This window comes from Ranitomeya variabilis, chromosome 4, assembly GCF_051348905.1.
Source record: "Ranitomeya variabilis isolate aRanVar5 chromosome 4, aRanVar5.hap1, whole genome shotgun sequence".
NCBI lineage: Eukaryota > Metazoa > Chordata > Amphibia > Anura > Dendrobatidae > Ranitomeya > Ranitomeya variabilis.
In genome coordinates this window covers 189,759,329-189,782,447 of record NC_135235.1, presented here as the reverse complement: position 1 = coordinate 189,782,447, position 23,119 = coordinate 189,759,329, and the positions used below count along the sequence as shown (strand labels likewise).

Sequence of the window (23,119 nt, the reverse complement as noted above, 5' to 3'; positions counted from 1 at the left end):
ATTTACATTTAGTATGTTGAGAACTAGAAGTCCCAGCGTGCAGTCTGGAGCAGCACAATGGAGGCTGTACCACAGCAGCAGTTACCTCAGCTCCTCACATAACTTGCAGCCTCCTGAAGGAGACACGTAGGGACAGAGGGTAAATGTACACTCACGTAGAGCGGGGCAGGAGCCGCAGCTGGGCCCCGCTGTGTGTGTGACGTGCTCTTGTCTCCGCTCCCTGAGCCGTGTGTATGTGTCTTTTGGCCGCACCCGCCCAGCACCGGGTTCCGAATCTGCTCATTCCCTTCTTGTCGTCGGGCGGAGAGTTGCACAGTGTCGGTGCTCACCAGGTAAGTGCCCAGGGTCTGCAGGTGAGGTGCTGGCCGGACCCCTGCACTTGTGGGGGGCACAGATGTTCCCAGCTGCTGCACATTAGCTGTCGGAAACGCTTTCTCATTGTTTTTTATTTTGCTTTATTTCCCCCTTTCCTCCACTTTTCCGGCTTATGATGTCACACGATGTTGGTCCACAGTGATGTCATCATCCCAGATTTGGGCGTGTGACATCACCGTGGTTGCAGAGTTTAAAAAAAAAAAAAAAAGTTTTTTTGTTTGTTTGTTTGTTGTAGACCAGTTATTTATTTATTATTATTTAACGCAGGAACAAAGCGCAAAATGCATGATGTTTCTCCTTCCAACACTGCTGTTTTCGTGTGTGAGACACGCACGCACTGTGAACTTAACATAAGGGGCATTCCATTTTAATATTGGGAATTTGTTTTTGTTTTTTTGTTTTTTAAATCTTCCCCCATGAAATATTCAATGTCAGTGATTTTTCTCCTATGCAAAAATGAAACAATCCACTCTTCGTCAGTGTTTGGTTCTTGCAGTTTGGCCGTGTGCACATGAGGAGGCTTTTTGCAGAGTTTTTGGAACAAGTTTTGAGATCTGGAGAGTTTTTGCTCAGTTTCCACTCCTAAAACTCAGCAAAGGGGGTGCCTACCCTGGGGGGACGTGCCCACAATAAGGGAGAGCAGCGTTTTGGACAAATCCCAGCTACACTTCATCCAAACGCTGTTATATTGTGGGCTCGTAGCCTAAAGCTAGATTCACATGGAGGTTTTTGAGGTGGATGCTCCAAAGTCCAAACAAGGCACTGCCCAATCAAAAGGATGCAAAGAACATTTAGGATGGGAATACCTCCCAAACGCTTCAAAACCCATTCACGAAAAGGGGGGAGAACTCCCATGGGGGAAAAAAAGACTCTGGTTACAAAAAAAAAAAAAAGCCTCCCACCTTGTGAACCTGGTGTAAGTGGTCTACATTAGGCTGAGGCTATAGGGCAACTTGTAGGATTCCACACCCCTGGGCGCAGCACTCAGCTGATTCTCCTAACGCCCCCCCCCCCCCGTACTCTGTAGATGGCTGCTGGCTGAGAGACGCTTTGATAGATAGTCGGGCCGTCCACCACCTTGGCCTCCAAACCTTTCATTCAGTGTTATCTTTCTGAGAGCCGCTGCCAGACGTCTCTGCCACCGGCCTTCCTTCGGCAGACCAAAGCAGCCTGCCATCTGTAATTGGACGCGCCCAATCTCCCGCTTCCCTGACGAACAGTTGGCTGGTGCCCCCACACGTTGGCTGGTGGCCCACATTAGCGTGCCATCCTAACTTATCGGCCATGTATATGGTGGCTTTAGCCCAATAGACATAGTGGAGAGGCAGACACTGGTAGACCATTCCTACATTGAAGCATGCAGTAAGGGACAACACGGAGTTGAGGACCCCGCTTCTTGTGATTGCGGGCCCCCAAGGTTCAGGCATTCATCACCTGTGGGAAAACTAAACTGATCCTCTGATCACCTCCTGATACAGAGGAGCCTGGATTATTGCTCTTTGATAAATAATTGGCATAACTGTGCCTTACATATGGCGGTCTTTGCAGTAGAGACCGCGCTGCTTTGTTGCGCCATTTTCGGCAGTGCAGCTCGCTGCCCCTGCATGCTCACGTGTTCGTACACCCCTCGGATCTGCTGTATGTGTACTCTGTGTAACAGCTCTCGCCAACTTTTGCGTCTACTGTTCTATCAAGGTGAATATAACCTGTGTGATTGGGCACAGTTCACACCACAGTATTATCGGTCCATGGGGAAAACTGACCTCACACAGACAGCACTAGGAGTAATTTTATTCAGCAGGGCTGATCAGATTGTATTTTTTCAGACCGAATGTCCATGTGAAATCAGTGGCAGCCAAAAAATCTGACCCCGCACGGATCACCTGTACAGCATCCGATTATTGGCAGAGGACGCTGTATCTGGTCTTCTCAACTTTCTCCACTGCGGAAGAGAATACAGATGAGAAGTCATTTTTCTTTTTCTGGATTATTATTTTTTCCTCACTGGGCGAGGCAGAGCTGACCGTTGCGTGCCATGAGATTCGATATAAGCCATGTTGGTAAAGATTCAGTTGTAGCCACGGACTAATGTTACTGATCATCATTACATCATTGACCCAAAAAACGCAAATTGTGACTCGAGGTGATGTCGTGTTACAACAGCTGGAGAACCACAGCTGAGCTATGGATGTCCAAGCTACAAATGTGACGCTTAGGGTATGAAAATGCGTTAGTCCTGCCTCGGTCTGTAGTGATAGCGATAACATCACAATATGTATGATACATATGACAAAAAACTGAGTGACATATCCAAACTAGTCTGAATAGGTGCATACAAGGAGGAGCCACCTCCATCTACACTATACAAAAATGGCTGCACTCTATTGTGCTAAAGCATGTCAATGTGAAATATAATATAATATGAATAGCAATACGGCTTTTCAATATTAAACAATTGCATAAACTTTGGCCAAATTATATCTGCCCATCAACCAACGTCTAAGTGGTCTCAAAGGCTGAGAACAGGCATTACTGAGAGAGGTGTCCACATTCGCCCAGGAATTCAGACATCAGCCTAAGGGCTCCTTTCCACTTGCGAGAAACACATCCGTGTCTCGCATGTGAAAACCAAGCTCTGGCGCCGGCACTTGGGAGCGGAGCGTGCGGCCGCATAGCAACACATGGAGCTGCACGCTCCGTTCCCAAGTGCCGGCGCCAGAGCTTGGTTTTCACATGCGAGACACGGATGTGTTTCTCGCAAGTGGAAAGGAGCCTTAAGAGAGGTAATCATATAGATAGGGACCCATCAGTCTTTGAGACCACCTTGACGTTGGTTGATGGGCAGACATAATTTGGCCTAATTTTATGCAAGGTGTCTCATTTTTTTTTTCCTAATATTCAAAAGCCATATTGCTATTAGTATTTCATTTCACATTGACAAGCTTTAGCACGATGGAGTGAAACCTTTTTTGTATTTCACATTATGATACAGTCCAGCAGTAAACGTCATAAATTCTTCATTGAAGAACTGGTTAGAAACGTTCCATCACAAGGCTCCGTCCTCACTGCACACGTCTGCCGGGATTTGTTATCACTATGTCTGGATACCATTATGCCCATATGTGGACAAGTAATGTGCTGTGTGCCTGGCTGCCGTCCATAGCATGTCATGGAGTGTTCACGGTACTGTCCTGTACTACAGTCATGTGTAGGGAGGTAATGCACGCTCCTGATACTGGCCGCAGTCCATAGCATTGCCTGTACTGAGGATACTACAGTCAGTGTGAACATATAATCCTTTTAAAACATACTGATTTACTGGGGATATTACAGTCATGTATGAGTGGTGTGCATGGTACTGCACCTGTGTAGGGAGGTAATGTATGCTCTCTATACTGTCAGCCGTCCATAGCATGTCCTGTTCTTGGGGTACTACAGTCATGTATGAGTGGTGTGCATGGTACTGCGCCTGTGTAGGGAGGTAATGTATGCTCTCTATACTGGCAGCCGTCCATAGCATGTCCTGTACTGGTGATACTACAGTCATGTATGAGTGGTGTGGAGGCAAGAGGGGGTCAAGGAGCTGCACGCCACACCAATCCAATCCATATGAGGCCGGGTCCAATGTATAACAGGTGAGTGCCGATCCCGCTGAAAAGCGCAGCCATGTAGAACGAAGGGGAGGGATACGGTCGGCACCTCAACTTGTAACTAAAACCCAAAACTCGAGGATGCCAAGCCATGTTAAAAAAAAAAAAAAAAAATCTATCTATCTATCTATATCTCTCTCATGCGTTTCAGGCGTGACAATAGCTCCCTTAGTTATATCGCCCTATGACTAAGGGCGCTATTGTCGTGCCTGAAATGCGCAAGGTTTTTTTTTTTTTATTAATATATTTTTAACATGGCTTGACATCCTAATAAAGTTTTGGGTTTTAGTTACAAGTTGAGGTGCCGACTGTATCCCTCCCCATCTTTCTATGAGTGGTGTGCACGGTGCTGCGCCTGTGTAGGGAGGTAATGCATGCTCCCTATACTGGCAGTATATCATGTGACATGTAACTGAACGTAGGGGCAGTTATACATCACATCAGTAGCTGGGAACGTTCTTCGTCTATGTTTATGCTGGGAATCCTATTCCGGATGACATGAGTAGAAGCCTTGCATCGGTGCAGTACAAGGACGCACCCTACAGCTACACAGGACGGGGGCATGCCCACGCACTATGGACTAGTCACTAACCTCAACTACTGTAGCCACTGTCTTGTGTTTTTATATACTGTGATAAAGCAAGCACCTTAAACGATCTAGGGCGCTCTTGGCTACGTTCACATGAGTTTTTGATGTGGCACCAATTAAAATTACGGTAGGTTACCTGTGTTTTTCACTGATTTTTTTTTTTTTTTTTTTTTTTATGTTTTCATAAAACGCTGTGTTTGTAATTTTTTTTATTATTTATTTTTTTCTCTTGATTTAAAGGGAACATGTCAGCAGGTTTTTGTTCTCTAATCTGAGAGCAGCATGATGTATGGGCAGAGTGCCTGATTAGTGATGAGCGAAAATGCTCGGGGTCCTCAGAGTATTTTTTAGTGCTCGGAGTTTTAGTTTTTAGCGCCGCAGCTGAATGATTTACATCTGTTAGCCAGCATAAGTACATGTAGGGATTCCTTAGCAACCAGGCAACCCCCGAGCGTGATTGAGAAATCTCGAGTAACGAGTATTTTCTCTCATCATCACTATTCCTGATTCCAACGATGTCGCTGTTTGGCTAGAATCAGTGTTATCAGCAGACAATCATCACTACTGGACTGTCTCGTACCTCCTGGTCCAACCCCACCGGCACCACTGATCAACAGCTGTGTCACTATTGTCACTGTTCAGTGTACAAAGGAAACCGCCAATCAGTGGTGTGGGTGGGGTTATACACAGCTCAGCATTCGAGCTCTGCTAGATCTGTAGCCGATAACTGTGATTCTCTCACAACGGCTGCACCCAGTAACCTAAGTGATTGCTGGAATCAGGGTCTCTGTTCCTACATTATGATGCTGTCAGGTTATACAACAAAGACCTGCAGACAGATTCCCTTTAAAGCTAGTTTGTTTGTTTTTTGTACTTTCTGATTTTTGGCTTTTGACTCCTTTTATTAATACTCATGTGCAGATCGCATGCATTCTTTTACCTGCTGATTTTCCTAATTTAGTGAATCTATATAGAAATTCTGCACATAGAGCTCTGCTTGCCCACCGTGGTCATGAGATTCACTCCTATAAATTCCACGCACTTTCCTGGACTGTAAGCAGCGCAAAAAAAAAAAAAAGACTATGGCGAAAGCTCATTGTGGGAACTTGAACCTATCAGGCATGCAATGTACCTGGATTTATTGGGTTAATCTATAGGTAAATGGCTTTAAAACCCTGTGTGGCTCTTTGCCTCCCGAGTGTGTTTACATGGAGAAATGAAGGCTTAATTCTAGTGTAAGATAGCAAAAAAGCTGAACTAAAACTTGACTTTTAGTTAAGTCGATACATAATGTCGATACAGTTAAAAGCAATGATGGAGGAGAGCGTCAGATTACGCTCCCCCATCATTCCCCTCTGCCACAGCAGGTGCGTGATCACGTCACTTCAGTGCACACCATGCTGTGGAGGGCAGTGGAGCTTCTGAGACACTATGCAGGGACCAAAGCAACGGTGTAAGGCCGGGATCACACATGTGAGAAATACATCCGAGTCTCGCATGGTAATACCCGGCATTGCTGCCGTCACTCGGGAGCGGAGAGTGCAGCTGCATAGCAATACATGCAGCCGCACGCTCCCCTCCAGAGAGTCGGCATCAGTGCCGGGTATTACCATGCGAGAGTCGGACCTACTTCTCGCATGTGTGATCCTGGCCTAACAAGGAGGAGAGGTGTATTTTTTTTTTTTTTTTTTTTAAGTAACACACAATACAAGGACTATAGGGTGCATTATACTATGGGTAGTGCATTGTATTATATGGAGGACTATGGGGAGTGCATTATACTGTATCAAGGACTATGGGGTGCATTGTGCTATATGGAGGACTATGGGGAGTGCATTATAATGTATCAAGGACTATGGGGTGCATTGTGCTATATGGGGAGTGAATTACACTATTTGGAAGACTATGGGGAGTGCATTATACAACCCCTGGCAAAAAATTATGGAATGACCGGCCTTGGAGGATGTTCAGTCAATTGTTTAATTTTGTAGAAAAAAAGCAGATCACAGACATGGCACAAAACTAAAGTCATTTCAAATGGCAACTTTCTGGCTTTAAGAAACACTAAAAGAAATCAAGAACAAAAAATGTGGTAGTCAGTAATGGTTACTTTTTTTTAACCAAGCATAGGGGAAAAATTATGGAATCGCCCTGTAAATTTTCATACCCAAAAGTAACACCTGCATCAAATTAGATCTGCTCATTAGTCTACATCTAAAAAGGAGTGATCACACCTTGGAGAGCTGTTGCACCAAGTGCACTGACATGAATCATGGCTCTAACACCAGAGATGTCAATTAAAGTAAAGGAGAGGATTATCAAACTCTTAGGGTGTGTGTCCACGTTCAGGATGGCCGGTGGTTTGGACGGAGCGGCAAACCCGTTCCGCCCAAAGCTCCACCCCCTTCTGTAGACGCGATGATGCCGGATGTATTCATTGCACACATTCGGTATCATCGCACCCCACACATAGGGCCGTGTGTTTTACCTTGCGGCAGCGCGATCTGATGATTGCGTCTATGTAGCAGAGCTGATCACGTTGTGCCAGCTTCTAGCCTCCATGGAGGCTATTGAAGCATGGCAAAAGTGGGAAAAAAAAAAAAGTAAAAAAAATGTGAAAACATAAAAAATATAAAAGTTTAAATCACCCTCCTTTCGCCCCAATCAAAATAAATCAATAAAAAAAAATCAAATCTACACATACTTGGTATCGCCGCGTTCAGAATCGCCCGATCTATCAATAAAAAAAAGCATTAACCTGATCGCTAAACGGCGTAGCGAGAAAAAAATTCAAAACGCCAGAATTACTTTTTTTGGTCGCCGCGACATTGCATTAAAATGCAATAACGGGCGATCAAAAGAACGTATCTGCACCGAAATGGTATCATTAAAAACGCCAGCTTGGCACGCAAAAAATAAGCCCCCCAACCGACCCCAGATCATGAAAAATGAAGACGCTACGAGTATTGGAAAATGGCGGAATTTTTTTTTTTTTTTTTTTTTTTAAGCAAAGTTTGGATTTTTTTTTTCACCACTTAGATAAAAAAATAACCTAGTCATGTTAGGTGTCCATGAACTCGTACTGACCTGGAGAATCATAATGGCGGGTCAGTTTTGCCATTTAGTGACCCTAGCAAAAAAGCCAAACTAAAAACAAGTGTGGGACTGCACTTTTTTTGCAATTTCATCACACTTGGAATTTTTTTCCCGTTTTCTAGTACACGACATGGTAAAACCAATAATGTTGTTCAAAAGTACAACTCGTCCCACAAAAAATAAGCCCTCACATGGCCAAATTGACGGAAAAATAAAAAAGTTATGGCTCTGGGAAGTAGGGGAGCGAAAAACGAACACGGAAAAATGGAAAATCCCAAGGTCATGAAGGGGTTAAAAGAGGGTAAATCATCACGCAATGTTGCAAAAGATGTTGGTTGTAAAATCTGGAGAAATACAAATAACATGGGAAGGTTGTTAAAGGCAAACATACTGGTAGACCAAGGAAGACATCAAAGCTTAAAGCAATATGTCTCCAAAACAGGAAATGCACAACAAAACAAATGAGGAACGAATGGGAGGAAACTGAAGTCAATGTCTGTGATCGAACTGTAAGAAACCGCCTAAAGGAATGGGATTTACATACAGAAAAGCTAGACGAAAGCCATCATTAACACCTAAACAGAAAAAAAACAAGGTTACAATGAGCTAAGGAAAAGCAATCGTGGACTGTGGATGACTGGATGAAAGTCATATTCTGTGATGAATTGCGAATCTGCATTGGGCAAGGTGATGATGCTTGAACTTTTGTTTGGTGCCGTTCCAATGAGATTTATAAAGATGACTGCCTGAAGAGAACATGCAAATTTCCACAGTCATTGATGATATGGGGCTGCATGTCAGGTAAAGGCACTGGGGAGATGGCTGCCATTACATCTTCAATAAAAGCAAAAGTTTATGTTGATATTTTGGACACTTTCCTTATCCCATCAATTGAAAGGATGTTTGGGGGTGATGAAATCATTTTTCAAGATGATAATGCATCCTGCCATAGAGCAAAAACTGTGAAAACATTCCTTGAAATAAGACACAAGGTCAATGTTATGGCCTGCAAATAGTCCGGATCTCAATCCAATTGAAAATCTTTGATGGAAGTTGAAGAAAATGTTCCATGACAAGGCTCCAACCTGCAAAGCTGATCTGGCAAAAGCAATCGGAAAGTTGGAGCCAGATTGATGGAGAGTCCTGTGTGACACTCATTAAGTTCATTCCTCAGAGACTGCAAGCTGTTATAAAAGCCAGAGGTGCTGCAACAAAATACTAGTGATGTTTTGGAGTGTTTTTTTTTTTTATTTTTCTTTATTTTCATCAGAATTGAGTGATTCCATAATTTTTCCTCCATGCTTGGTTAAAAAAAAGTAACCATTACAGACTACCACATATTTGTTCCTGATTTCTTTTAGTGTTTCTTAAAGCCACACAGTTTTGTGCCATGTCTGTGATCTGCTTTTTTTTTTTTTTTTTTTTTTTTTTTTTTTATACAAAATTAAACATCTGAATGAACATCCTCCAAGGCCGGTGATTCCATAATTTTTGCCAGGGGTTGTACTAAACAAGCAAAATGCTGCCTATTCATCGAGTGATTTAGATGCCGGAACAAAAATCATTGTTCTCAGCAGCACATCACCTGGTGAAAAAAATATTTTGAGCCAAGCATATGAACCCAATGTGTTGATGAGTATCTTTAATCTGATAAAGGTATCAAACACAGTGCTTGCGTCATAGCTGAAGCAGTTTTCCTGGAAAGTGTGGTCCACTGAAATATGCATGATCTGATGGGGTTTCCTGTTTGAGGGTGGGAGCTGATGTCCCAGATAAGTGTTTTCTAGTATTGATTAGTACGTCTATGAACAGTTCCCAACTAGCAACCTGGTTCTAATATCATTCATTTGTTGCCAGCACTTGTGATTGAGCAGCAGCCGCTTTATTACATACACTGTGTGCTCAGACGAGATATTGCAGAACGTTTTCTGCATGGAAATGTGGCTTGCTGGAGAACATTTGGGCAATACCAACACTGAGTAGAACAATCTGACCCTTAAAGGGAATCTATCAGTAGGATTGACCTCTCATAAGCCGTCGATATGGGCCGGTAGGTCATAGGACGCTGAATAAAATGATACCATGATATCTGCAATACTGGTAAATGATAAGGAACCCCTTCACCTGTGGTAGCCCCTGTCCAAGATCATCACGGACAGTGCAGCCGCAGGACGTCACATTTGCCTGCAAAATGTCAGACATGACCGTGGGTCATCTCGGAAAGAGTATTGGGACCAGGAGAGGCGTTTAAATTATTTCTCTGCCTTTTACAGTATAGATCGCACCAATGATGTAATCTGACCTATGTGACTCCTGCCACTAACCCCGAAGAGGAAGTTGCCTGACATCACATTGACAGCAGTGGATTTTCCTAGCAGCCTAAAATGCAGAAGTCCCATGGTCTAGAAACTGACTTGAAACTAAACTATATTTTTGGTCGCACTCTTGATTCTCACACAGATCTTGTTTCGACTGAAGTCAGTGCTGTGATTTAAAAGCTACGGGCACTTTTAAAACCTTTAAAAAAAAAAAATGGCTAACTGTTAAAATTTCAGTCCTCAATCTTCATTCATTTCAGATGCCCATGATATGCAGTTTGCAGCCTGATCCAAGTTTCAGGTTTTTCTCCTGCGGAGGTGACTCTCCTAAGGCTATGTGCAGACGTCAGGATTTTTCCTCAGGATTTGTAGCCAAAACCAGGAGTGGAACAATTAGAGGAAAAGTATAATAGAAACATATGCACCACTTCTGCATTTATCACCCACTCCTGGTTTTGGCTACAAAACCTGATGAAAAATCCTGACAAAATCCTGACGTGTGCACATAGCCTCATAATGTAGGCTGGATGTGAGCTTTGTCTATCTACTGTCGGCACAGCTCCAGAACTGCACTTATTTCCTCTTTATGTGCTTTCCTCTTTTTCTGCCCTCCCTGAGACTGTTGATGCTTTCCACTCTCTCCGCACTGGAGATCTGTGTACAACTTAGTGAGGGGAAGAGCAGTTAAAGTAAGACATTTTGTATTAAGATTTTAAGATTTCTAAAAAAAAAAAATATCCTGTCCCTCCCTTTTCTAAAATGTCAGTCTCATTATGACCACTATACAAAAGAAATGTTGCCTGGAAATAGATCTTGGTGCGTTCCCTTTTAGACAATGAGTCATATGTATCATGAGAAACTAAAATTTGTTTTAGGAGTTAAATGACCTCTCTGCTTAGGGTCATGGGGATTAGGAATGTTTGTAGTATCACATTCTCAGTCTAAGGGTACCGTCACACATTGAAATTTTCATCGCTGCGACGGCACGATTCGTGACGTCGCAGCGTCGTATAATCATCGCTCCAGCGTCGTAGACTGCGGTCACACGTTGCAATCACGGCGCTGGAGCGATGCCGAAGTCCCCGGGTAACCAGGGTAAACATCGGGTAACTAAGCGCAGGGCCGCGCTTAGTAACCCGATGTTTACCCTGGTTACCAGCGTAAACGTAAAAAAACAAACAGTACATACTCACCCGTCGGTGTCCTTCAGGTCCCTTGCCGTCTGCTTCCTGCTCTGAGTGCAGCCGTACAGTGAGAGCAGATCGCAGCACCGCTGTGATCTGCTCTCACTTTCCGGCCGGCACTCAGAGCAGGAAGCAGACGGCAAGGGACCTGAAGGACACCGACGGGTGAGTATGTACGGTTTGTTTTTTTACGTTTACGCTGGTAACCAGGGTAAACATCGGGTTACTAAGCGCGGCCCTGCGCTTAGTTACCCGATGTTTACCCTGGTTACAAGCGAAGACATCGCTGGATCGCTGTCACACACAACGATCCAGCGATGTCAGCGGGTGATCAAGCGACGAAAGAAAGTTCCAAACGATCTGCTACGACGTACGATTCTCAGCAGGGTGTCTGATCGCAGTAGCGTGTCAGACACAGCGATATCGTAACGATATCGCTAGAACGTCACGAATCGTAACGTCGTAGCGATGGAAATTTCAATGTGTGACGGTACCCTAAGACCAGACACTCCATAACTGTCTTCAGACAGGATCCTCCCAGAAATGTCAGTGCTGCTAGGGAAACCAGGTAGTGCATCATATATACTGTAAGATCTTGAAGGGATTTTCTGAGTTGGTAGTCGCAACCATTGCTTCTAATGTGAATATGCAAGTTTACGTTGGTGGGACCTGACATTCCCCCCCACCGTCAGTCACCAGTCCTGTGGAATGGCCAGTTACCGTCTGCCCTTGGATAAGTAAGAATTGTCCAAAGTGTGGATTTTTTTTTTTTTTTGGCTGTGTTCACAATCAGCGGTCATGATGTGGCTGGAAATCTTGTCGATGGAGCAGCTGTTTGCTTTCAAGATAAAGTCATTGTGCAGAAAAATAGAGGAAAGCCCACAGTGGCGCAGGCTGCTGCATTTCTCGGCTACAGTGTAAAGCCCACAGTAGCACAGGCTGCTGCGTTTCTTGGTTGCGGTATAAAGCCCACAGTGGCACAGGCTGCTGCGTTTCTCAGCTACAGTGTAAAGCCCACAGTGGCACAGGCTGCTGCGTTTCTCGGCTGCAGTGTAAAGCCCACAGTGGCACAGGCTGCTGTTTCTCGGCTATAGTGTAAAGCCCACAGTGGCACAGGCTGCTGCGTTTCTCGGCTGCAGTGTAAAGCCCACAGTGGCACAGGCTGCTGTTTCTCGGCTATAGTGTAAAGCCCACAGTGGCACAGGCTGCTGCATTTCTCGGCTACAGTGTAAAGCCCACAGTAGCACAGGCTGCTGCGTTTCTTGGTTGCGGTATAAAGCCCACAGTGGCACAGGCTGCTGCGTTTCTCGGCTACAGTGTAAAGCCCACAGTAGCACAGGCTGCTGCGTTTCTTGGTTGCGGTATAAAGCCCACAGTGGCACAGGCTGCTGCGTTTCTCGGCTGCAGTGTAAACCCCACAGTGGCACAGGCTGCTGCGTTTCTCGGCTGCAGTGTAAAGCCCACAGTGGCACAGGCTGCTGCGTTTCTCGGCTGCAGTGTAAAGCCCACAGTGGCACAGGCTGCTGCGTTTCTCGGCTGCAGTGTAAAGCCCACAGTGGCACAGGCTGCTGCGTTTCTCGGCTGCAGTGTAAAGCCCACAGTGGCACAGGCTGCTGCGTTTCTCGGCTATAGTGTAAAGCCCACAGTGGCACAGGCTGCTGCGTTTCTCGGCTGCAGTGTAAAGCCCACAGTGGCACAGGCTGCTGCGTTTCTCAGCTGCAGTGTAAAGCCCACAGTGGCACAGGCTGCTGCGTTTCTCGGCTATAGTGTAAAGCCCACAGTGGCACAGGCTGCTGCGTTTCTCGGCTGCAGTGTAAAGCCCACAGTGGCACAGGCTGCTGTTTCTCGGCTGCAGTGTAAAGCCCACAGTGGCACAGGCTGCTGCGTTTCTCGGCTATAGTGTCACTGCCGTGTGTGAACACGGCCCTAAAGCGTCGCCCTGTAGTGATGTCACAGGCTAGATTCCAGTACTAAGCTAGTAGATTCGGGAGTGTTGAGCTTGGCGTGTTCCTCTTCCCCCTGGTGCTGAGACGAGCGGAAAATAGAGGGAGAATGCATCTAGTCACAAAGTCTGTTGCGTTGCCAAGAAATGAGTGATTTGTGTGCATATTGCAGCTTTGAGCTAAGCGGGATTGGAGCTTGTTCCAATAACCAGCCTGCAATGACAAGGGGCTGCTGAACTGTGAGTGCACTACAAGTACCAGCAGTCTGTCTAATGTCACAGAGCAGCTCACCATCCCTATATGCCGCGCACATTCGGATCAGACTGGTAGCGGGAGACGCCCCACCTTTATTTGGCTGCTCTCGTTAATGCTGCAGTTATACTTTTATTACAGATTACCTCATACTGTATAGTACAACAGGAAATGTCTGTGACTCATGCACCCGAGCTGCTGAAATATCTTCCTTCTTACCTTAAAATGGAACAGTACGTTCAACTAAACTATAGCAGACTTTGTAATAGATCTTATCAGAGAAATCTGCTTCCTTCCCCACTGAGTCTGATGGCCAGCTCAGCTCTGCAGTGTTTCTGTTGTGTGTTTTTTGCAGATCAGGAATATACTGCGCACACATGCGGTAGTCGAATGTGGTGTTTAGCTGCAGGGAGAAAGTGAAGTTGCATCCTCCCTGCAGCCGCTCACTTCTGATCATCTGGTTGGTGGCAGTGAGCAGTCACTTCTGAACGGAGCGCTGTAATCAGTTCCATGAGTGACATCATGCTCAGCATAGTCACATGATGCTGGTGCGGTGCCACCCAGATGACTCAAGGCAAGCGGCTGCAGGGAGGATGTATCTGCATTTTCTCCCTGCAGCGAAGCATCATGTTAGTTTGGGGAACTGTATTTCTATATACTCTGCAGCAGCAGAATGGTACAACTCTTAATGCAGAGTGTGTACAAGCCATTCACCTAGCTGGCTTCTCTGCAACACTGGCCAAATCCATCACAGCCCTGCTCCCTGCATAGACACCTCTGCTGCCTTTCTCTTGGCTCTTGTTAGAAATAGTAGGCAGGGATGGCGTTGTGCACAGATCTGAGAGGAGGAGAAAGGATTCATCTATTTCTCAGGGAGGACCTAAAACAAAAATGATGTAGAGAATGTGGAAAGATATATAAAGGGGAAAACGGTCGAGTGACTCTGTGCTGACACATGGGAGTCATTCTCCGGTGATGTGTTGTGCCCCCAACTGTTCTCAATGTGTCTGCTCCCGCATTGTGTCCTGTCTTGGAGGAACTTTGTGCAGTCCACAGTTGGTGAGCAGCCATTTTGCATTAATGAGGAGCTGCTGCTGGCGGCGCAGTGACGGGTGAATCCGTGAGTGACATTCGTTGTCTTTGCCTCCTTGTAGTGTGAGGAACCTGAATCCCTGATAGGATTGACCTTGCTCGCACAAGGCCTAGATTCAGGTGGGATGTCTGTGAGGGTGATTTCCATAAGCTCCATTGTATACCATTTCCTCAAGTGACCGCAGGTGCGTTTCCATAAAACAAGTTGAAGCCATCTTGTGTGTCCATATAATCTTCATATCGGGTCCTGCTGACATAAGGGGTAGTTGGCAGGATGAGACCCAGACACGAATATGGACACGAAAAGCGACAATAGAGCCGCTGGTTAGTGATGAGTGCAAGTGCTGAGGTATACACCGAGTATTGTGGGGGAAAAGCAACAAAACATAGTATGACATTGGAGCGAGTGCTAGCCCATGAAACATCGGACAACACTCTTCCGAATTATATGTTGGCTACTCATCAGTGAGCGCAAACCCTAAACGTCAGCCCCTTCCTTCTCAGGAAGCTAGACATAATGTAAAACGTGGCTGCCATCCTGGCTTCCATTTTTTGTTTTGCATTCTTGGAACCTAACTGACTTGTTGGAGACATTTCCTGCTAGGTTTTTTTTCTTTCTCATAGTTGTATAGAGGTCGCTGTGACAATCCCTGTGCAAGGAATCCTTTACTAATGGAGAAAAAATGATCACAGGGAGAAGGCTGCTTCCTTATAAGGCCCCCTCCCCCGAGGCCTGGCCGCGTGCCACTCACTGCACTCACTCCATCACTGTGACCAGGGCTGCGGAGGAGTACGTTTACATGTCACTAATTTGCTGGACTTCCTTCCTAATTAGATATTTGGCAGCCGGATCCTGCTTCATTCTCTATCAGTCTGGATGTCCTTTTACAGCTCTCACTATGGGGCTGCTGCTTGGTGCTATTGTCTTTACAATTTTAAGTTGAAAAATTGTCGGATTTTTGACTATTCAAGTGGTGACCAGTCATCAGGCGGTGCCAGGGCAGTGAACAGTCGGCACTGACTACACAGTAAGCACACCCGCCACTGCTTGACTAATATCCTGCTTTTTTGAGTATTCATTTACAAAGAAGAGTTTACTATTCAGCTAAAACAAAAGCTATGCCATCATACAGGTAAATGCTGACCTGTGGGCTATCTGATGGAAGATTAGAACTTTGATATGATGCAGACAGAGGAAATATTACAAACATGCAAACAGACAACCTTTGTATAAAGCCCATAGTTTGTAAATGTTGTATACATCTTTCTGCACTGATGCTATAGCAGGAGTCTCCAACCTGTGGCTTGGGAGGCATGTGGCTGGTGGGCCCATGATGTGCGGCTCGCGGCTGTCTGAGTGGTGCATTAGCACCAGGTTCAACGAGCCATGAAAACAGGACTTTTGTGGGTAGAAGAGCAGATCTGGATGCGCACATACGGGCATTGGGGTTGGAAAGAGGAATAAAGTGCTAAGCTGGACACAAGATGATATTGGCGGATAGAGGAGGAGCTCAAAGATGGATGTGAGTGTGGTGGGAGTGCTTGATGCAAGAATACGTAATGAGGGTAAGGTGGGAACCTGTGGGTGCAAGTTTACTGCTGCAGTGTGATTTCTATATGAAGACACTGACTCTGTACCGATAATGGGGGCAGTGGGTGTCTTTAATGTGGGGGAAGCAGAGATGGATATCGTTGCTCGGGAGGGAGGAGGTTGCAAATCTCTCGCTGAATGTGGCTGTAGTATATTTTGTGATTTTCAGTGTATATATAGGCTGCTTATAGTCCTGCTGTCGCTGCCTGTGCTGCTCACATCCAATCCACACTTGATTTCCTAATACTATGGACTAGTGGACTTTAGCTGTATGGGGATCCGTTACTTGCCATAAAGGTCATATTTTTTTATCTTGTGTAAGTGCAAACGATGTCCTGAATATGGAGTTGATTTTTATTTTATTTTTTCTGTTAGCCAATTGTGTGTTTTCAATTGTTCTTTGTGGACATCTTCATCTAGCTCACACCCATTTGGCTAACCATAGATGAACATACAGGATAAAGGAGGTCATATCTCCAGAATGGAGAGGTGTAGGAACGAAAGAAAAACATCCCCAGAATCAAGAGAGCAGCGACATATCCGTGGCTAGTGAGTGGTCCTCTCTAAGAATGCTGGAAAGCTCCAGCTCCCAGTATGGTGCTTTTGTGATATTCATATCCTAAAGTCCTGAAAAAATCATGCAACAGAACGGACTTCACTTGTTCAGGGGTCGTACAACTTCTTTATTGTTGAGCGTTTGTTCTCCTTACTAAACTTCTATAAAATTGTGATGAATTACTGTCTCTGCTCTACTGTAATTGTCTTTTCTTTTGGCAGGTACATCAACCATGCCAGTCCAAAAGAGGACCGTGGTGGTGGGCAATGCCCACACCTTAAAGTCTCCTGTCGGAATTGTGCGGATTCTTGCAGCCATCTTCGCCTGTGTCACCTTCAGCTTGGTCGCCCACAGTGGAAGATGGAGTGGCCGAGTCGGAGATTTGTGCATGTTTTCCTGGTGCTTTTGCTTCGTAGTCACTATAATTATCCTCGTGGTGGAGTTTGCCGGAGTGCAAAACCGGATGCCAGTGTCCTGGAAGAACTTCCCAATCACTTTTGCCATGTTTGCTGTCCTGATGTGTCTTTCTGCCTCCATCATTTATCCACTGTACTTCCTGGAAGACAGAAGCTATGGCAGCAGTAAACGTACCTACGAAATCGTGGCCACTGTGTTCTCGTGCCTTACCACCTTGGCTTATATCATCGAAGTGTCCTTAACCAGAGCTCAACCAGGAGAAGTCACCGGATACATGGCCACTGTGCCTGGACTCCTGAAAGTCATAGAAAGCTACATTGCCTGCGTCATTTTTGTCTTTATTTCAGATCCACCTCTATATGAAAGCCATGATGCGCTGAAATGGTGTTTGTCCGTATACTGTATCTGCTTCATCCTTTCTATTCTGGTTATTATTTTGTGTGTCGGAGAGTGCACCAGCTGGTTGCCCTGTGCTTTTGAGAAGTTCCTCAGTGCCTATGCCCTCCTTGCCGTCCTCTTCTATGCATCTGCCTTGATCATCTGGCCTATCTTTCAGTTTGATTCCAAACATGGCGGCTACCCCCGAAGGCCTGATGGCTGCAGAAACACTTTGGGAAAACTAGGACTGTGTAATTATGACAAAGCGGTAGCCATTGCTGTTCTGACCGCTTTCAATCTTTTAGTTTATGTCGGGGATCTTGTGCATTCGGCAAGACTAATTTTCATCACGGTTTATTAGGAGACCACGGCTTCAGGTCGCTCTATGCATACAGGCTGTAATGAGTCCACTGAAAAAACGATTTTAGGCCAAAGATCAGCTTCATCCCTTCACTATATCACATTACAATATATATATCGATATGAAGGTTTTATGTAGTTTTTTTTTTCTTAAATGAACGGATATTGTGGAAGTGTTGCGTAATTTCAGGCAGACGTCATCCTGATTGTCCACCCTGGACCTTTTCCCACAAGCTCCATTGTATTGCACTCGTTTTTCTTGCCTATTTTTTGGGCCATTCGGGTTTGACTTGTTTCCAAGCTAATGTAGACCGCTGTTAGTGACACAAATTTAGGCCCTGTCTTTTTTATTTTTTTAGAAAAATAAATAACACATTTAATTGCATACATGTAGGTCAGCATATATAGTAGTTTGTGTTTTATATCATTGTCCATTGGAAAGAGTTTGTGGGATATTTTAAATGTTATAGAGTAGGGAATGTAAAAAAAGGAAAAAAACTTTGGCGACCACCTTTTGATTCCTGTGCTCCAGCTGTGTCCTCTGGCATCTGAAAGTGATCTCTGGTCCATCAGTCCTCCACACTGTCTTATGACCGCCATGGCCAGTCATTGACTGCAGTGGTAATGAGACTAATGAAAGGGACGCCATTGTTTCCGATACCAGCAGAGACAATTAGAGAGGCATTAATGGAAACAATAAATATGAATGCAATCTGATAATCACATGGGATAAGCACGTATTTAGCCCAAGGTCCATGTAATCAAAATTGTGAGGTGTCTTCATATCTTCTGTGACGTGGGTCATAACTCCCTCAATGCCCATGTTGACTAGTGTCATGATCACCCATGCTAAACGTTGTTTTATGCCTTTTATATTTCATATGGGATTTTCATCTTTACCAAAGGAAATCTGGTTTTGGAAGCTTTTCATTACAACTTGAGATGGCTGTTTTTCTGGGAACAAACAGATGTATGTCAATGAGGATGATTGTTAGATTTAGTAAGATATTCACTGAAATAGTAGAGATCACAAAAGTTCCTACTTTATGACACACAATAGTTTCATTTTTGTTTTTGAGTGATAACTTTTTCTACGTCTTCTCAAAGCTCCCTGGGTACAAGTATCCGATTTAGATCATAATAGTTTACATACGAGTTTGTCTTGTGCTCAGAGGTGACCCTATACCTAAAATTGCAATCCGTGGTTTTATATCCACTACCGATTTTTAAGTTTTTATTGTGAAATAAGTGTCGACAATATCTGACGTATTCATTGTTGGCGAGTCTGAAAATCTGAGACGTAACAATTAATGGTTGGTAATTACGGTAATTCCAAAAAAGTTTTATTGTATAGAGCTTAAAGCGGCACTCCAGCATTTTATTTTTACTCAATTTACCGTATGGGTTATTTAGCTGAACTTTTATGGACCCCAAAATACCAAAATTGTCTATTGTGAAGGGTGGTTTGAATTTGTGTTTTTTGAACTTTTTTTTTATTTTTTGCACTTTATTTTTTTTCTACTACTTCCTTTCAATCGCTCATAGCATATACAGCAATACCATTGTATTGCAGTCTATCACCATCTCTTATGAAGCCCAGCCTGTGGCTGAGATGCACAGGAGTAAGCAGATGGCAGCCGTAGGAGCCTACTGTCTGCCCCCGCCTGCCAGGGTAATCAATCAGTTACCCAAATACAAGACAAGCAGATGCCACACTGCTGGTCAAAGCGGACACAGACCAAAAAGGTGAGAATAAGATCCTTCACACTGATGAAAAATGGTCTAATTTTTTTTTCTTGTACAAGACCAATTTCGATCAGTGTTTTGGGTCAGACTTTGAGTTTTTACCATCAGAATTTCATCAGCTTTTCTGGTATGAAAAAAAAAATTGGAGTTTCTAGATTGTCATCAGTTTACTGTCCAAGTTTTTCTTGGACACGGAGACTTGCATTGGTGAGTTTTGAAACCGGATTCAGAACAAAAATGAACTTGCATCTACTTTTATTTTCTTACAATCCGTAAAATGAGATGGACATTTGAACATCCCGTAGAATATAATGGGTATATTTGTGCTCTAGCCACACAAAAAACATGGACAGAAGATATGTCAAAGGAGAGAAAAATATGACACGGCAACATTGAACTCCAGGCATTTTACATTCTCAAGAGGTCTTCAACTAAATGTAATTTTAGAAGAATCTGATTAATAAAGCAGGCTGAGAAAGTAAGTCTAATGGCTGAACTGCCAGAGTTACAGCCATTAGTATGGGATAGTCGGGCAGCTCATCCTCAGATTGGTTACTCTCTCAGATTATTCCGTCCTTCCACTCAAGTCCAAAATGACAATCGCGCGTAGAGAAGTGAAAAGTCTTGACAATACTCAGATAATTTTGCCTTATTAATCAGATATTTTGTGGAACTATGAAGCCACTAATTCCACCTCCTTGATACTTTAGTATTTCATCTTTTCTGCTGTGTTCAGTGTTAGTTTTTAACCCTTCATGTGTTCATCTTAATCCTGGCTTGATATGTCATCAATAGTTTGAAACTTGAAGCCTTAATATGAATCGTTATCTCCTGGTGATGACCGAGCGTGCTGTGAATATAGCGGTATCCGAGAATGCTCGGGTGTTATCCAAGTGTCATGGGTCCTCGAGTAATATGTTCGAGTCCCTGCAGCTGTATGATTCGTGGCTGCTAAACAGCCCAACACATGCGGGGATTGCCTATTTGTTAGGCCTGCCTGTTGGGCAATCCCCGCATGTGTTGGGCAGTTTAGCAGCACGGGGACACGAACATGTTACTTGAGCACTCTCGATACTCGAATAACCTCTCTCATCACTAGTATTTGCTCTTTAATGTAAAATGTTTACCATCAAATATAAGTGCCATTTCACCTTGTATCCCAAGCAAAAAAAAAAAAAAAGTCCATTTATTTTCACATGTAGCCTTATAGACTTGATAGAATGAAGGTTTGGGGCTTTATCAATCTTGTAGCAAAATGAACTATGCTTGAAAAAAAAAAAAAAATTTAAAAATATATTCTTGCACATAGTGGATCTATAGCATGCTCTGAGTTTTCTTGTTTTTGTACCAAGTGCCTCCTTTTGAACAGTATTGTACACAACTTATGTAAACTTTTCAAGCTTTTATATTCATTTTGTATGATTTTATTTTTTGTATTTTTTTTTGAAGTTGAACAAATCCCGTGCCTTTTTATTGTTGTAATAAATACATTGATGTACAATATTTTGCTAGCTGTGTCTCTACAATTTGTGGGAATAAGCTACAGCAGTGATATGCAATTTAAAAGAATTGTTAACCCCTTCACCCCGAAGCCTGTTTTCAACTTCCTGACCAGGCCATTTTTTTCAATTCTGACCACTGTCACTTTATGAGGTCATAACTCTGAAACGCTTCAACGGATCCTGGTGATTCTGAGATTGTTTTCTCGTGACATGTACTTTATGATAGTGGTAAAATTTCGTCGATTTGACTTAATTTGTGAAAAAAACGGAAATTTGGTGAAAAATTTTGAAAATTTTGCCATTCTTAATCTTAGTTTTTATGCCCTTAAATTACCATATTTACTCGAGTATAAGCCGACCCCCCCCCCCCCCCTAATTTTGCCACAAAAAACTGGGAAAACTTAATGACTCGAGTATAAGCCTAGGATGGGAAATGCAGCAGCTACCGGTAAAAGTCAAAAGTAAAAATAGATACCAATAAAAGTAAAATTAATTGAGACATCAGTAGGTTAAGTGTCTTTGAATATCCATATTGAATCAGGAGCCCCATATAATGCTCCATGCAGTTTATGATGGCCCCATAAGATGTTCCATATTAAAATATGCCCCATATAATACTGTATAAAGGTTAATAAATGCCCCATAAGATGCTCCATAGACACATTTGCCCAATATAATGCTGCACAAATGCTGATTATGGCCTTATAAGATGCTCCATACAGTCACTTGCCCATTATAGTGCTGCACAAACCTTGATTATGGCCCTATAAGATGCTCCATACAGACACTTGCCCCATATACCGTAATGCTCCACAAACGTTAATTATGGCCCCATACAGACACTTGCCCCATATAGTGCTGCACAAACGTTATGGCCCCATATAGTGCTGCACAAACGTTATGGCCCCATATAGTGCTGCACAAACGTTATGGCCCCATATAGTGCTGCACAAACGTTATGGCCCCATATAGTGCTGCACAAACGTTATGGCCCCATATAGTGCTGCACAAACGTTATGGCCCCATATAGTGCTGCACAAACGTTATGGCCCCATGTAGTGCTGGGTCATTCCATATCAAGTGATCCAAATATGAATATTTTTTTTACCTGACGTCTTTAGATTTTTTTTATTTTTTGTTTTTATGAAGTACAACTTTAGTTAATTACAAATTAAAAGTTTAGAATTTTTTTCTTCATCAGTTAATTTTTTACAGATTTTTAAAGTTTTAAAAACGTGCGGATTTTGGCCTGGTATGGCTTTACATTTTTTATCATATCTCGGGCTAGAATTAAGATATAGAGGTGGGAGAAGCATCATTTTTCTCAGAACGGTACTGGCTTTCATTTGATATGTCACAAGACTGTTTCTTTATATTTTGCTTTGGTGAAATCAAATTAAACATTTTGATGTGCAATTCTGAAAAAAATGTATGTTTTAAAATTGTGAAAACATGCTTGTGTGTTACTTGTGTCCTTGTTTATATTTGTACAGGGATTCAACTTGGGATCTATCACATTTGTATTTTTTTTTTAAGCCTTGAATCATCTGATTTTATGTTTGTGTGAGCTTCTTCCCTTTTTCTTTTCAAATTACAACTTATTGCATTCAACATTTATATGTAACAATAAAGAAACCCAAAAAATAAATACCAAAGTGCCAGAATAAATACATCTTAATCATCATAACACAACTTGCTCAGCATTTTCAACCTGAATGCATTGAACAAGCCAAAAGATAAAAGGTGATCACATCCTCAAGTGTGATTTTCTAAATACAGTCTGATCCTAATTATATGTTAAAAACAAGATTAAAAGAACCAATATTTCTACCACCTATTTATACATGGAACAATTTTTTTTCTACTATATCACTAAACCTGTCATTTCTGAAGTGTTTAAGAAGAATAGTCCAGTAGTTAAATCCTCGTACTATAAAATATGAACTAATCAAACAATTAATAGTAGGTTTTTACACTGGCCTTCTATCATCAATGTGTCCCTTCTAGAGGATGAAATGTCATCTTGCCCATAAGCGCTCACTAGCAATGGCCGTTTCCTTCTGTGTCAGT

The 23,119-nt window shown here is 43.4% G+C and overlaps 1 protein-coding gene across 1 annotated transcript; it reads left to right on the top strand.

Annotated features, from left to right (window-relative positions):
• The first annotated feature begins 56 nt into the window (after positions 1 to 56).
• Positions 57 to 21,050, top strand: MYADM (myeloid associated differentiation marker). The gene is made up of 2 exons (XM_077259485.1): positions 57 to 332; positions 16,868 to 21,050. Exon 2 carries the CDS (start codon positions 16,879 to 16,881, stop codon positions 17,800 to 17,802), a length of 924 nt encoding a protein of 307 aa, XP_077115600.1. The 5' UTR covers positions 57 to 332; positions 16,868 to 16,878; the 3' UTR covers positions 17,803 to 21,050.
• The last annotated feature ends 2,069 nt before the right edge of the window (positions 21,051 to 23,119 follow it).